Source organism: Mytilus edulis, chromosome 5, assembly GCF_963676685.1.
Source record: "Mytilus edulis chromosome 5, xbMytEdul2.2, whole genome shotgun sequence".
In the NCBI taxonomy this organism is placed as follows: Eukaryota; Metazoa; Mollusca; class Bivalvia; order Mytilida; family Mytilidae; genus Mytilus; species Mytilus edulis.
The window spans coordinates 163006-178096 of NC_092348.1; the positions used below are offsets into that span (position 1 = coordinate 163006).

Here is a 15091-nt window from a genome sequence, read left to right on the forward strand (position 1 = left end):
AAATATGAATAGTATTGTAAAAAGTGGATACTTGAAGAGGCATAGTAGTAAGTATTAAAACAGACAATGCATTTATGTTTGTCCACACCTGTGTAGCAATTTTTAAACAGTTTAATTATTCCTTGTTTTCAAAAACTGAAACGAAAGATGTCGATATAGACAATTTGAACTAACAGCAGTAAACCGATGTTCCAATCTCAAAAAACCATTCTAATCTAGCAAAAAAAACAAAAAAAAACAGAGGGAATCAGTTTAAACTTTTTCTTTTTACCTTGATACTTTTTATCCAGTGATTATCAGGAAAAACAAATTTAAATTTGAATAGGATATATAATTTTACTTGCAAGAATTTCAATCGCTGAATTTGATCATAATTTTTTTCTCAGAATTTATATTTAGCTCCTTAATTGATACTGACACTGAGTATTCTGTTTGTTTGGTCATTTATATGCTATCCTGTGTGGAGGTTTCAATGATGCAGATGGTGCTACATGTTGACACTAAATCTTCAATTATTTATTTTGTAGAAGGTTTCCTGTCTGGAGGCTGGAACAATGTATGGGTTGTGTTATACAATGACAGTAGTTTGTGTGTTTATAAACGACAAGGTGATAATGAGATTAAAGCAAAGGCTTACATGAAGGTAAGATTGGGTTTATGTTACTGATTATTGGACAAAAGCAAAAAGTCTTTCATCACATGGCACCATTCAATATTCATTCTACACATGAGTCTTTAAACAAACTCATTCTACACATGGCACCTTACTTTTCAGGAGCACCTGTAGAGATCACCCCTAGTTTTGGTGGGGTTAATGTTGCTTAGTCTTTAGATTTCTATGTTGTGTCTTGTCTACTATTCGTAGTCAGTTTGTCTTTTATTTTTTTTAGCCATGGCATAGTCAGTTTATTTTCTATCTATGAGTTGACTGTCGCTCTAGTATCTTTGGCCCCTCTGTTACAAAAGTCATCCTACGGTACACATTAGACCAATTTAAGGTCATATTTGTATGTCCACACTTTTATTTCAAATTTTATGAAGTATGTAAACACTTTGCCTATGGAAACTATACAGAAGGAATGGTTCATACTGCAGTCATATTTGTGTGTCCATACTTTTATTTCTAATTTTAGAAAATATGTAAACACTTTGCATAGGGTGACTATACAGAAGGAATAGTAGATACTGCAGTCACATTTGTGTGTCCACACTTTTATTTCTAATTTTAGGAAATATGTAAACACTTTGCCTATGGACAATGATGGAGACTTTACAAAAGGGATGGTAGCTACTACAGTCATATCTGTGTGTCCACACTTTTATTTCTAATTTTAGGAAGTATGTAAACACTTTGTCTATGGAGACTATATATACTGAAGGAATGGTTCATTCTTCAGTCATATTTGTGTGTCCACAATTTATTTCTAATTTTAGGAAGTATGTAAACGCTTTGCTTATGGAGACTATACAGAAGGAATGGTAGATAGACCTGATATACCTGCTGGGTATAGCTTTAAACAAATGTTAGCCATACCAGTCAAACCAAGTCATAAGGCTAAGGTCCTATGGTTTCTATGTAGAGATGAGGCAGAACTAAGGTGAGTAAATGTCAAACCAAGTCATAAGGCTAAGGTCCTGTGGTTTCTATGTAGGGATAAGGCACAACTTGGGTAAATTACCGGGTAATAGACAGATTCTCTAATAGTCTATGGTAATTATAATCCCTGCTTTAAATTATACCACTGCTCTCAAAAAGTGTTGTATTATTCTGTGTTACCTCTGTCTGTCCATTCAGATTGACAGAAACTTTTAAATTAAAAATGACCAGAGTAATAAGATTTTCAAATAAGTCAACATGACCAAAATAGACATTTGACCTCTTATCATGCTTATAGCATGTATAGGAGCAGTTGCTTTTGAATGATTATTTCACCCTTTTTGCATTTTTCAGAAATTATAGAAGAAACAGAGAATCTACAAATAGGTCAAATGACCAAAATTGTTTATTTATCCTGTATAGGAGTTATTGGTCGTAAATAATGATTTTACCCCTTTTGCATTTTATTCAGAAATTATATAGTACAAATAGAAAATCTTGTAAGCAGATAAAAATGATAAACAAATAAGATTAACAATATTTGGTGAATTTCTTTAACAGAAACTGTACCAGATAAAAAGTAAATGAAATAAGGCGAAATGTTTGTATAAATTAAGTCTACAAATAAGTCAACATGGCCAAAGTTGTTCAACAAACCCTTCTATTTCCAGAGGCCTTTTGAAAGATAACCAACAATGTCTTATTTTTTCAGTGAATGGATGAAAGCAATTTGCAGTACTGTAAGTTAATATTAAACGGAATAATTTGCACTATGAATAAGTACAATATAGTAACAAATTACACCCTACATCCATCATGAATTCAAGATGTACTACATTAAATTCAAATTTGATCAAGATTAATTACAGTTTACCTTACCATTTATACTTGAGGCAGAAATAAAAAATGAACAAAAAATTAAAAAAAAACAGCATTAAAAATTGTAATTTAAGGGGGCTCACAATAGATTTTCCTTTTGAAAATTAACCAGAAACAAAGTATGTTTACTTTTGTCGCAGAAAACTCTACATAGGGATAGTGATCTGTTGGTGGCAGTGTTAGCTAACTTATTACAAGCTTTTTATTTCAGAAGGTGGAATACCTGGATGCTTCATACTTTATATATAGATGCCTCATGTTAGGAAGTTTCCGTGAGTCAAGTGTCCAATGTCCTTGACCTCATTTTCATGGTTCAGTGACTTCTTGAAAAAAAAGTTAAGATTTTTTTGTAATGTTCAATTCTCTCTTATTATAAGTAATATGATAACTGTATTTGGTATGTGTGTACCTTGCATAGGTCCTCATGCCCGTCAGTCAGTTTTCACTTGACCCTGACCTCATTTCATGGATCAGTGAACAAGGTTAAGTTTTGGTGGTCAAGTCCATATCTCAGATACTATAAGCAATAGGTCTAGTATATTCAGTGTATGGAAGGACTGTAAGATGTACATGTCCAACTGGCAGGTGTCATCTGACCATGACCTGACTCTCATGGTTCAGTGGTCAAAGTTAAGTTTTTGAGTTTTGCTCTATTTATCTAATTATACTTTATGCAAAAAGTCAACTATATTTGGTGTATGGAAATATTTTATGATCTATATGTCAGTCGCTCAGGTTTTATTTGACCTTGACCTCATTTTCACGGTTCATTGCTCAGTGTTAATGTTTTTGTGTTTTTGGTCTATTTTTCTTAAACTATAAGCAATAGGTCAACTATATTTGCTGTATGGAAGAATTGTAAGAGGTACATGTCTGCCTGGCATAGTTCATTTGACCTTGACCTAATTTTAATGGTTCAGTGGTCAATTTTTAGTTTTCTTAGTTAATATTAAGTTTATGTGACGTGTAATAAAGCTTTATATTTAAGACTATCAACATAATATCAATGATCATCAATGATTAGTAAGGAAGGCAAGACATTTCAGCGTGTGCACTCTTGTTTAATCCTAGATGTTACAACAGCACTGTATTCAGTGCTGTAAGCAATATCTAACTCAGGCTTTGACTGTAACAAATATATGGAAATCACAAGCAGTGCCATATACAATTTACAACTGTAGTAACAACATGTAAAGTGCTGTTAATCTTTTAAGATAAAAAGTAACACAGAGCTGTACTAGAAGATCACAGGATATAAATTACTAGTTGACTTTTATCGTTATTCTTTAACATCTGTAGGCTGCAGTTCCACTTTCTTTTGAATTTAGATACAAATTGTACATTTAATAGTCTAGTTCTTTTTGAGAGCAATTCATCAAATGATTCTTTTAGAGATAAACCTTCAATATTACAACATTTAATACTTCTTTACAGCTCCCACAACCAAGTTCTAATCAACAGGGGCCACCACCCCAACAGCCGATGCACCAACAAGCTCCAGTCCACTCAGCACCTCCACCCTACACCCCTGGACCAGCTCCATATCCTGCTCAGGCCCCAGGAGGTCCAGCTCCATATCCTGCTCAGGCCCCAGGAGGTCCTGCTCCTATAGGATTTGCTGGTTTAACAGGTAAGACAACATGAATAGTTTTACCTGCTAGTGGTTTGTCTTCAGCAGCTTTGGTTTTATTAACAGGGGTTAGAGCACAGATTTTGTTTGCTTGATTGGTTATTCTTAGTCTTAATGGCGGTAGCATTATCATTATTTTACAATTTCAATTTACAGTCGAAACTTCGTTGTGTCGAAGTCGAAGGGTCCGGACCAAAGTATTCGACTCATCCGAGGTCTAGTGTGTCGTCATAAATTTGGAATGCATGAAATACGGTATGAGATTTGTGTCAACTAGATACTATGAACAGTGTGCCTTTTTTTGATAGGACACGTTATGATTGTGTATTTAATCTTCATTTTTGGTCCTTTGTGATTATTAAACACACAAGTACATATACAAATAAAATCAATAGTCTACACAAATATTTACAAAGGTAAGTCACTATAAATGATGAAATCACTCGCGGCACAAAATAAGTTCATAACGGTCTCTGATCAGGTCGACTGCTTTCATTAAATTATCATGAATTTATTATAATTGTCCTAATCCTTTTATTTATTGTAATTAATAAATTTTAAGTCTAAGGATTCATTTAATCTTGGCTTGGGTCTTTTAAATTCGTTTCGTTTTTATTTCAGGTGAAAAATGTTCAAAACACTAACATTCTGCTTAAACCATCAATAAAGGTATTAATCAGCTGTCACCATAAATATGTCATTTAAACTGTTATATAAACAAGTATGTTTCCTCACCTTTATCTATCTCTTTTGAAAATGATTAGGTGACATAAGAAATACATCCGATTTGAATTTTTATCATTAGGTCTGCATCTATTGAAAATTTTTACTTTCGAAATTCGAGACATCGGGATCAATTAACATTAATTTTACTTCGACGGGACTATAAAATTTACTTGACTTAACCTAGTATTCAAGTCAAACGAGTTCGACTCATCAGAGGTAATTATGCATTGATCAAACGGGAATTTTGCCAGGACCCAGAAATTACTTTGACTCATCCCAGTTTTCATTACAACCAAGTTCGACACAACGAGGTTCAACTGTATTTGTATCCTGAAATTTTGAAGTGGGTATACAGACTTACAGACTTTTGTGTTTAGATTTGATACATTTATAATTCTTTGTACCATTTTGCAGATTTTCGATTGAAAAATTATGTTCTCTTCCATTAAATATTAAGCACAAATATATTTTTTCATTACAGGTGGTCCTTCTCCTAGTGGATACCCTGGTTACCCACAGCAACCAATGGCTCAGCCTTATCCTCAGCAGCCTTACTCACAGGGATATCCACAGGGTTATCCCACACAACAGTACGCTCCTCCTCCACAACCTGTATACCACCAGCAAGGGTATGCTCCACCACCACAGGGATACAGTCAGCCTCCTCCAGGTATGTATACAATCAGCCTTATCCTCAGCAGCCTTACTCACATGGTTATCAACAGGCACAGGGTTATCCCACACAACAGTACGCTTCTCCTCCACAACTGGTATGCCACCAGCATGGCTATACATTCAGGACTATAGTCAGCCTCCCCAATTTAAGTAAACCTTCAGCTGCAGATTTGTTAGTCTCCTTAGGTAACAGTTTCACAGGTTAAACTTCTCTGTCTCTGTAATACACTTTTAATCATACAGTGATTTTTTGATAAAATTTTGGCATACACGCATCCGTGCACTATGGACTCATTCTTGTTGGACATTTGTTGTCTTTGAGTAGAAATACTTAACTTTATTGTTGCAACAGATATTAAAATACAAGCTGTTTTTATGCCCTATCTGTAACAATAAACATAAGTTTAACCAATGTCTGCCTGTGTCTATATGTCTTTCATTTTCTTGCTATTCAACTTGAAATCATTATAATATAATGTAAATAATGTACTATGCAGAACGTGTTACTGTGAGCATCTCCATACACATTATATTTATGTAAGTTTCAGACTTATATATGACTACAGAACCCCATCCATAATACCGCCTAAGAAATGCCTGTGCAGTACTACCCAAAAACTTATAATTGGATATTAATTAAACTTGTTCTACTAACTAGTTCCACAGTTACTAAAGATAGAAATAGAAAAGAGGGGGAGGACAGGGGGGTACCCTTCTCCCTTCTCCCACCCCTCGTCTCCTTTCTCCTACCCCCGTTCTCCTTTCTCCAATTAGAATAAAAAATCTCCTTTTGAGATATTTTTTCTTGAAATATTAGAAAAATTTTTAAAAGGAGAGATATTTTATTTTTTCTCCTTTCTCAAACTTTTTCTCCTTTCTCCCAGCCTTCCTCTCCTTTCTCCTACCCCCTTTCTCCTTTCTCCCTGTCCTCCCCCTCAGAAAAGGATAAACCCAAATATAACAAAATAGAAATAAATTTAATGAGGTTTATATATTAAAATATTAATACATGCTTGTCAATGTTTTATTTGATTATCAAGTTAGATAACAAATCTGCCTATAATATTTGGGGACAATAAGTTATGTTTTTAGGTTAACTTCATTGAAAAGATATCAAAAGATTTGAATATGTATGGGGCTGTGCATTAAGTTGTTGTTGATGTTTTTCAGAAGGTCACAAGGTCACACCTGATCTTTTGTCCTTGATTATCTATTTTTTTATTTTCAGATGATTGGTAAAATTATGTTGCAAGTGTATAACTAGGTAAATAATGTAATCCAATTATAATTGTAGGATCCTATGGTTACCAGCAGCAACCAGGCTATTACCAACAGCAACAACCAGTTGTAGTCCAACAACACCATAAGAAAGGGGGTCTAGGCAACAAAGGCAAACTAGCTGCAGGTAATTATACTCATCAGTTGTAGTCCAGCAACACCATAAGAAAGGGGGTCTAGGTAATAAAGGCAAACTAGCTGCAGGTAATTATACTCATCAGTTGTAGTCCAACAACATCATAAGAAAGGGGGTCTAGGCAACAAAGGCAAACTAGCTGCAGGTAATTATACTCCTCAGTTGTAGTCCAGCAACACCATAAGAAAGGGGGTCTAGGCAACAAAGGCAAACTAGCTGCAGGTAATTATACTCCTCAGTTGTAGTCCAACAACATCATAAGAAAGGGGGTCTAGGTAACAAAGGCAAACTAGCTGCAGGTAATTATACTCATCAGTTGTAGTCCAGCAACACCATAAGAAAGGGGGTCTAGGTAACAAAGGCAAACTAGCTGCAGGTAATTATACTCATCAGTTGTAGTCCAGCAACACCATAAGAAAGGGGGTCTAGGCAACAAAGGCAAACTAGCTGCAGGTAATTATACTCCTCAGTTGTAGTCCAGCAACACCATAAGAAAGGGGGTCTAGGCAACAGAGGCAAACTAGCTGCAGGTAATTATACTCCTCAGTTGTAGTCCAACAACACCATAAGAAAGGGGGTCTAGGTAACAAAGGCAAACTAGCTGCAGGTAATTATACTCATCAGTTGTAGTCCAACAACATCATAAGAAAGGGGGTCTAGGTAATAAAGGCAAACTAGCTGCAGGTAATTATACTCATCAGTTGTAGTCCAACAACATCATAAGAAAGGGGGTCTAGGTAATAAAGGCAAACTAGCTGCAGGTAATTATACTCATCAGTTGTAGTCCAACAACATCATAAGAAAGGGGGTCTAGGCAACAAAGGCAAACTAGCTGCAGGTAATTATACTCATCAGTTGTAGTCCAACAACATCATAAGAAAGGGGGTCTAGGCAACAAAGGCAAACTAGCTGCAGGTAATTATACTCATCAGTTGTAGTCCAACAACACCATAAGAAAGGGGGTCTAGGTAATAAAGGCAAACTAGCTGCAGGTAATTATACTCATCAGTTGTAGTCCAACAACACCATAAGAAAGGGGGTCTAGGTAACAAAGGCAAACTAGTTGCAGGTAATTATACTCATCAGTTGTAGTCCAACAACATCATAAGAAAGGGGGTCTAGGTAACAAAGGCAAACTAGCTGCAGGTAATTATACTCATCAGTTGTAGTCCAACAACATCATAAGAAAGGGGGTCTAGGCAACAAAGGCAAACTAGCTGCAGGTAATTATACTCATCAGTTGTAGTCCAACAACATCATAAGAAAGGGGGTCTAGGCAATAAAGGCAAACTAGCTGCAGGTAATTATACTCATCAGTTGTAGTCCAGCAACATCATAAGAAAGGGGGTCTAGGCAACAAAGGCAAACTAGCTGCAGGTAATTATACTCATCAGTTGTAGTCCAGCAACACCATAAGAAAGGGGGTCTAGGCAACAAAGGCAAACTAGCTGCAGGTAATTATACTCATCAGTTGTAGTCCAGCAACACCATAAGAAAGGGGGTCTAGGCAACAAAGGCAAACTAGCTGCAGGTAATTATACTCATCAGTTGTAGTCCAACAACATCATAAGAAAGGGGGTCTAGGCAACAAAGGCAAACTAGCTGCAGGTAATTATACTCATCAGTTGTAGTCCAACAACATCATAAGAAAGGGGGTCTAGGCAACAAAGGCAAACTAGCTGCAGGTAATTATACTCATCAGTTGTAGTCCAGCAACACCATAAGAAAGGGGGTCTAGGCAACAAAGGCAAACAAGCTGCAGGTAATTATACTCATCAGTTGTAGTCCAGCAACACCATAAGAAAGGGGGTCTAGGCAACAAAGGCAAACTAGCTGCAGGTAATTATACTCATCAGTTGTAGTCCAACAACATCATAAGAAAGGGGGTCTAGGCAACAAAGGCAAACTAGCTGCAGGTAATTATACTCATCAGTTGTAGTCCAACAACATCATAAGAAAGGGGGTCTAGGCAACAAAGGCAAACTAGCTGCAGGTAATTATACTCATCAGTTGTAGTCCAACAACATCATAAGAAAGGGGGTCTAGGTAACAAAGGCAAACTAGCTGCAGGTAATTATACTCCTCAGTTGTAGTCCAACAACACCATAAGAAAGGGGGTCTAGGTAACAAAGGCAAACTAGCTGCAGGTAATTATACTCCTCAGTTGTAGTCCAGCAACACCATAAGAAAGGGGGTCTAGGCAACAAAGGCAAACTAGCTGCAGGTAATTATACTCATCAGTTGTAGTCCAACAACATCATAAGAAAGGGGGTCTAGGCAACAAAGGCAAACTAGCTGCAGGTAATTATACTCATCAGTTGTAGTCCAACAACATCATCAGAAAGGGGGTCTAGGCAACAAAGGCAAACTAGCTGCAGGTAATTATACTCATCAGTTGTAGTCCAACAACATCATAAGAAAGGGGGTCTAGGCAACAAAGGCAAACTAGCTGCAGGTAATTATACTCATCAGTTGTAGTCCAGCAACACCATAAGAAAGGGGGTCTAGGCAACAAAGGCAAACAAGCTGCAGGTAATTATACTCATCAGTTGTAGTCCAGCAACACCATAAGAAAGGGGGTCTAGGCAACAAAGGCAAACAAGCTGCAGGTAATTATACTCATCAGTTGTAGTCCAGCAACACCATAAGAAAGGGGGTCTAGGCAACAAAGGCAAACTAGCTGCAGGTAATTATACTCATCAGTTGTAGTCCAGCAACACCATAAGAAAGGGGGTCTAGGCACCAGGGGGTCTAGGCAACAAAGGCAAACTAGCTGCAGGTAATTATACTCCTCAGTTGTAGTCCAGCAACACCATAAGAAAGGGGGTCTAGGTAATAAAGGCAAACTAGCTGCAGGTAATTATACTCCTCAGTTGTAGTCCAACAACACCATAAGAAAGGGGGTCTAGGTAACAAAGGCAAACTAGCTGCAGGTAATTATACTCCTCAGTTGTAGTCCAGCAACACCATAAGAAAGGGGGTCTAGGCAACAAAGGCAAACTAGCTGCAGGTAATTATACTCATCAGTTGTAGTCCAGCAACACCATAAGAAAGGGGGTCTAGGTAATAAAGGCAAACTAGCTGCAGGTAATTATACTCATCAGTTGTAGTCCAGCAACACCATAAGAAAGGGGGTCTAGGCAACAAAGGCAAACTAGCTGCAGGTAATTATACTCATCAGTTGTAGTCCAACAACATCATAAGAAAGGGGGTCTAGGCAATAAAGGCAAACTAGCTGCAGGTAATTATACTCATCAGTTGTAGTCCAACAACATCATAAGAAAGGGGGTCTAGGCAACAAAGGCAAACTAGCTGCAGGTAATTATACTCATCAGTTGTAGTCAAACAACATCATAAGAAAGGGGGTCTAGGCAATAAAGGCAAACTAGCTGCAGGTAATTATACTCATCAGTTGTAGTCCAACAACATCATAAGAAAGGGGGTCTAGGCAACAAAGGCAAACTAGCTGCAGGTAATTATACTCATCAGTTGTAGTCCAGCAACACCATAAGAAAGGGGGTCTAGGCAACAAAGGCAAACTAGCTGCAGGTAATTATACTCATCAGTTGTAGTCCAACAACATCATAAGAAAGGGGGTCTAGGCAACAAAGGCAAACTAGCTGCAGGTAATTATACTCATCAGTTGTAGTCCAGCAACACCATAAGAAAGGGGGTCTAGGCAACAAAGGCAAACTAGCTGCAGGTAATTATACTCATCAGTTGTAGTCCAGCAACATCATAAGAAAGGGGGTCTAGGTAACAAAGGCAAACTAGCTGCAGGTAATTATACTCATCAGTTGTAGTCCAACAACACCATAAGAAAGGGGGTCTAGGTAATAAAGGCAAACTAGCTGCAGGTAATTATACTCAGTTTCATATTGTTCACACTTATGTTTCAATTTCTAAATTTTGATGACATGATCTACAAGAAGGCTTGACAGAGAAAACATTTACCACTCTAACCCAATGCTAGAGTAAGGTTATTTTTATGAAGAAGACTTTAAAACCACAGTGCTATCACATGTTAAAAATCCAACAAAGTCTTAGGGTGCATGCAGGGATATTTTTGCTAGAAAGTCTTTTATTAAAAAAAAATTAGTGTTGTCAACGATTAACCGGTCGAACGACCAAATACCAAATACCAAAAACGCTAACCAGTTAACCGAACTTTTTTTTCAATTTTGATAGATTTGATATATATTTGTATTGAAATCAATAAATAGTTATGTTTTTTTTCTAAATTTCGTCGTGGTAATTAATTTGACACAACAATTGTCATATTGATTGCTATTGTAAATCCTAAAAACATAAGATTAATTAGTGCTCTGGCAGGATCTTAAAGAAACATAATTAGTATACATGTTTTTTTAACAGTTACTTTAAATCAGTGATGCAATTAAATTTAACTAATGACTTCATTATTTCGTTTTTGATCTATTATTGTGTAAACCTACATCTAAATGTGCAACCTCCGTAGTGCTAGGCTCAGTCTTATTTTAAACGAAATGCTAACTCAAAAATTGTGAAATGCAAACCAATGTGAATGTACTCAATGTATACATGATAGTACAAGTAACATACTTAAAGAAACAAGCAAACACAGTAAAGAAACATGTCGTACGGTGACCTATAGTTGTTCATTTCTGTGTCATTTTGGTCTCTTGTCGAGAATTGTCTCATTGGCAATCATACCACATCTTCTTTTGTTTAATAATTAATCATTTCAAATTAAAACACTCCACATAAATTTTGGAGACAACAAGAGAAAAGGAAAGAATATTGGTATCAGACATATTCAATTCTACGAGATCAAGAAGTTTTTTCTAATTTTTCAACCTGAATGTGATACAATCGCTATATAGTTGATATGGTGGATTCAATTATTAAAAGTCAAATTTCGCCAGGAATCCTCACAGCCAAGCCTTATAATGCCAAAGGACAAACTTCAATTCCATAAGCGTAAATTTATGACTTGGATAAAACTTGTCAAATTGACACTCATACCTCATCTTATCTATGTGTAGGGTACTATTGATAAAGCTTTCAAACACCAACTTAAACTACCGGTTAACCGGTTAATCGGTCGAACGATTATCCGAGTAACCGGTTAGGAAAAATTGCAAGATTTGACAACACTAAAAAAAATTAATTGGTAAATAAATCATCTTTTCTACAAGCTGTGTTGAGGTTATAATTAGTTAATGTGATGCATTCCCCATTATTTTCAGGTGTATTAGGTGGTGCTGCTCTGGGATACGGTGCCAGTCGGATGATGGGTGGAGGACTTGGTGGATTCGGAGGTCCATTTGGAGGATTCGGTTTAGGTCACCATGGAAGTTGGAGTTCTCTAAGTAGTTTTGGTAGTTGTGGTAGTTTTGGAAGTTTTGGCAGCTTTGATTAATATTGAACAAGATACAAAACTAAATACTGTGTTATAAACTAGCTGTGCTTAATGATCTGCAAAGAAGAAATACATTTATGTAAACCCATGAAATCTGAAGCATTTGTCAAATATAGATATGTATACAAAAAACCTAGTTGTAGGCGTATGTTTCGCAACTTATACATGATATATATACAATATACAACTTGCATCTCAAGTTATGAAATTTCATTAAAATTATACATAAAAAATTACAAATATTTTTAATAAGTTGATTTCTTAAAATTTTAAATGAAATTTTGTTAACATTTAGGTCATATTGTATCTGAGTATTTGAAAAATGAAACATGTTGAATTTATACAATCAAATTAAATTGTGTGAAAAAGATCTATAAATTGTTAGAATGTGTGTGTACGTTACTGTGAATATGCATTTTTATTTCACTATAAATAGCCAATTCTCTAAATCTTGGGTTGTACATTGACAAATGTTTGATAAACAGCTATGCAAGTTTATTGTTAGTAAAAATGGAAAATACAGAAATTTATTTGTTACATTTGACTTTTTTTGTTTAGAATTATCCTATAATCTATAGAAGATTAAACTAAATTTACATATAAAATAATCAAAATTGAAACTTTCCAATATTAAAGTAATAAAATTAGCACAGGAAGTATTTGCATTATTACATGTATAATCATTGCTCAGGGCTTGCTGTCAGTTTTCTGGTATTTTATTTTTATTTTTCTACACTTGATATTTACTGCATGTTATCATATCAATCTGTTAAAAAATCGTTGTTAGAATTTGTAACAATTTATTGTTTTTGGGTTACTTAGGTTCTCATTTAGAGGTGTTAGGTTTAGAATGGACAACAAATCATCCACATTTTGAAATTACTCTTATTTCATTGCGGGTAAATTATGATTTTGTGATAGGTTTAAAAGTGTCATTTGATGACCCCCTATGAATTCTTAGGGGGTTAGTAAATTTTATATGGGGTTCATGACGTCACATCTTCTGTTAATGATGGCTTCATCTTTTAATTTTGTTGTGTTTCATTGTTTATTTTTTTTACAAGATGCAGCAGAAATTCCTTTGTGTGATAAATTCATTGTATGGTTTTCTACGCATAGTTATGGAAATTTTTAGGCACACCTTGTAAGGGGAAGCCATTTTGCACTCTCCCTGCACTCTCTTGCCAAAAAAAATCATATTGTGGCTAGCAACTGATATTTAATGTGTAGAAAACCCAATAATCTAATATATTTATATGCATAATCATTTAAGTCTAGAAACAGTAGAAAGGGAAAGTCCTTTTACATTTATGTAAAGGTTAAATAACCCCTTTTTAGCTCACCTGACCTGAAAGGTCAAGTGAGCTTTTCTCATCACTTGGCGTCTGTCATCCGGCGTCCGGACAACCTGTTCTTGGGTTGCTACCCCTGAATTGGTTATTTTAAGGAAATTTTGCAGTTTTTGGTTATTATCTGGAATACTATTATAGATAGAGATAAACTGTAAACAGCAATAATGTTCAGCAAAGTAAGATCTACAAATAAGTCAACATGATCAAAATTGTTAGAGGACCCCTTAAGGAGTTATTGCCCTTTATAGTCAATATTGAACAACTTTTCGTCATTTTTGTAACTTGTACAAAAATATTCTTCTCTAAAACTATCGGCCAAATTTAACCAAACTTGGCCATAATCATTACTAGGGTATCTATTTACAAAAAGTGTCTAATGACCCCGCCTACCAAACAAGATGGCGGACATCAGTAAATACAGTAACAGGTGAGCAATACAGGCTCTTGAGAGCCTCTAGTTCTTTATCACTGAGATTTTTAGTTGACCTCTATTTAAGTTTGTGTGTCTTCTTATGTTACTTTACATATACATTTCATTTATTTTATTCAAATAGTTTATGTAGTTTTGTATTTCATCAATATTATTTATAACTTTGTTTTCTTAATATATATTTTTATGTTAATTCAAAAGCAATACATGTATAACAATAACAGGTTTTTATACGACATTTTTTGGTCATATATTGGGATCACGTTGGCGTTGTCGTCGTCGTTGTCGTCCGAAGACATTTGGTTTTCGCACTCTAACTTATTAAAACACAAGGTTTATGACTATAAAAGGAAGGTTGGGATTGGTTTTGGGTGTTTTGGTCCCAACAGTTTAGGAATTAGGGGCCAAAAAGGGCCCAAATAAGCATTTTTCTTGGTTTTCGCACAATAACTTTAGCATAAGTAAACAGAAATCTATGAAATTTTAACATAAGGTCTATGACCACAAAAGAAAGGTAGGGATTGATTTTAGGAGTTTTAGTCCCAACAGTTTAGGAATTAGGGGCAAAAGACAGGTCCCAAATTAGTATTTTTCTTGGTTTTTGCACAATAACTTTAGTATAAGTTAATAGAAACCTATGAAACTTTTACACAAGGTTTATGACCACGAAAGGAAGGTTTGGATTGATTTTGGGAGTTTTGGTCCCAACGAATTAGGGTCCAAAAGGGTCCAAAATTAAACTTTGTTTGATTTCATCAAAAAATGAATCATTGGGGTTCTTTGATATGCCAAATCTAACAGTGTATTCAGATTCTTAATTTTTGGTCCTGTTTTCAAATTGGTCTACATTAAGGTCTAAAGGGTCCAAAATTAAACTTAGCTTGATTTTAACAAAATTTGAATTCTTTGGGTTCTTTGATATGCTGAATCTAAACATGTACTTAGATTTTTGATTATGGGCCCAATTTTCAAGTTGGTCCAAATCAG

General features: G+C 35.5%; 1 protein-coding gene across 1 annotated transcript; it reads left to right on the plus strand.

The window, feature by feature from the left end:
* On the plus strand, window positions 1-15088 carry LOC139522701 (uncharacterized; the record flags this gene model as incomplete). The annotated part of the gene is given in 8 exon segments (XM_071316171.1): window positions 1-47; window positions 528-643; window positions 1435-1598; window positions 2310-2337; window positions 3911-4106; window positions 5314-5502; window positions 6802-6912; window positions 12150-15088. Coding segments are annotated over 8 exon segments (1020 nt in total). The 3' UTR covers window positions 12323-15088.
* Window positions 15089-15091: the final 3 nt, after the last annotated feature.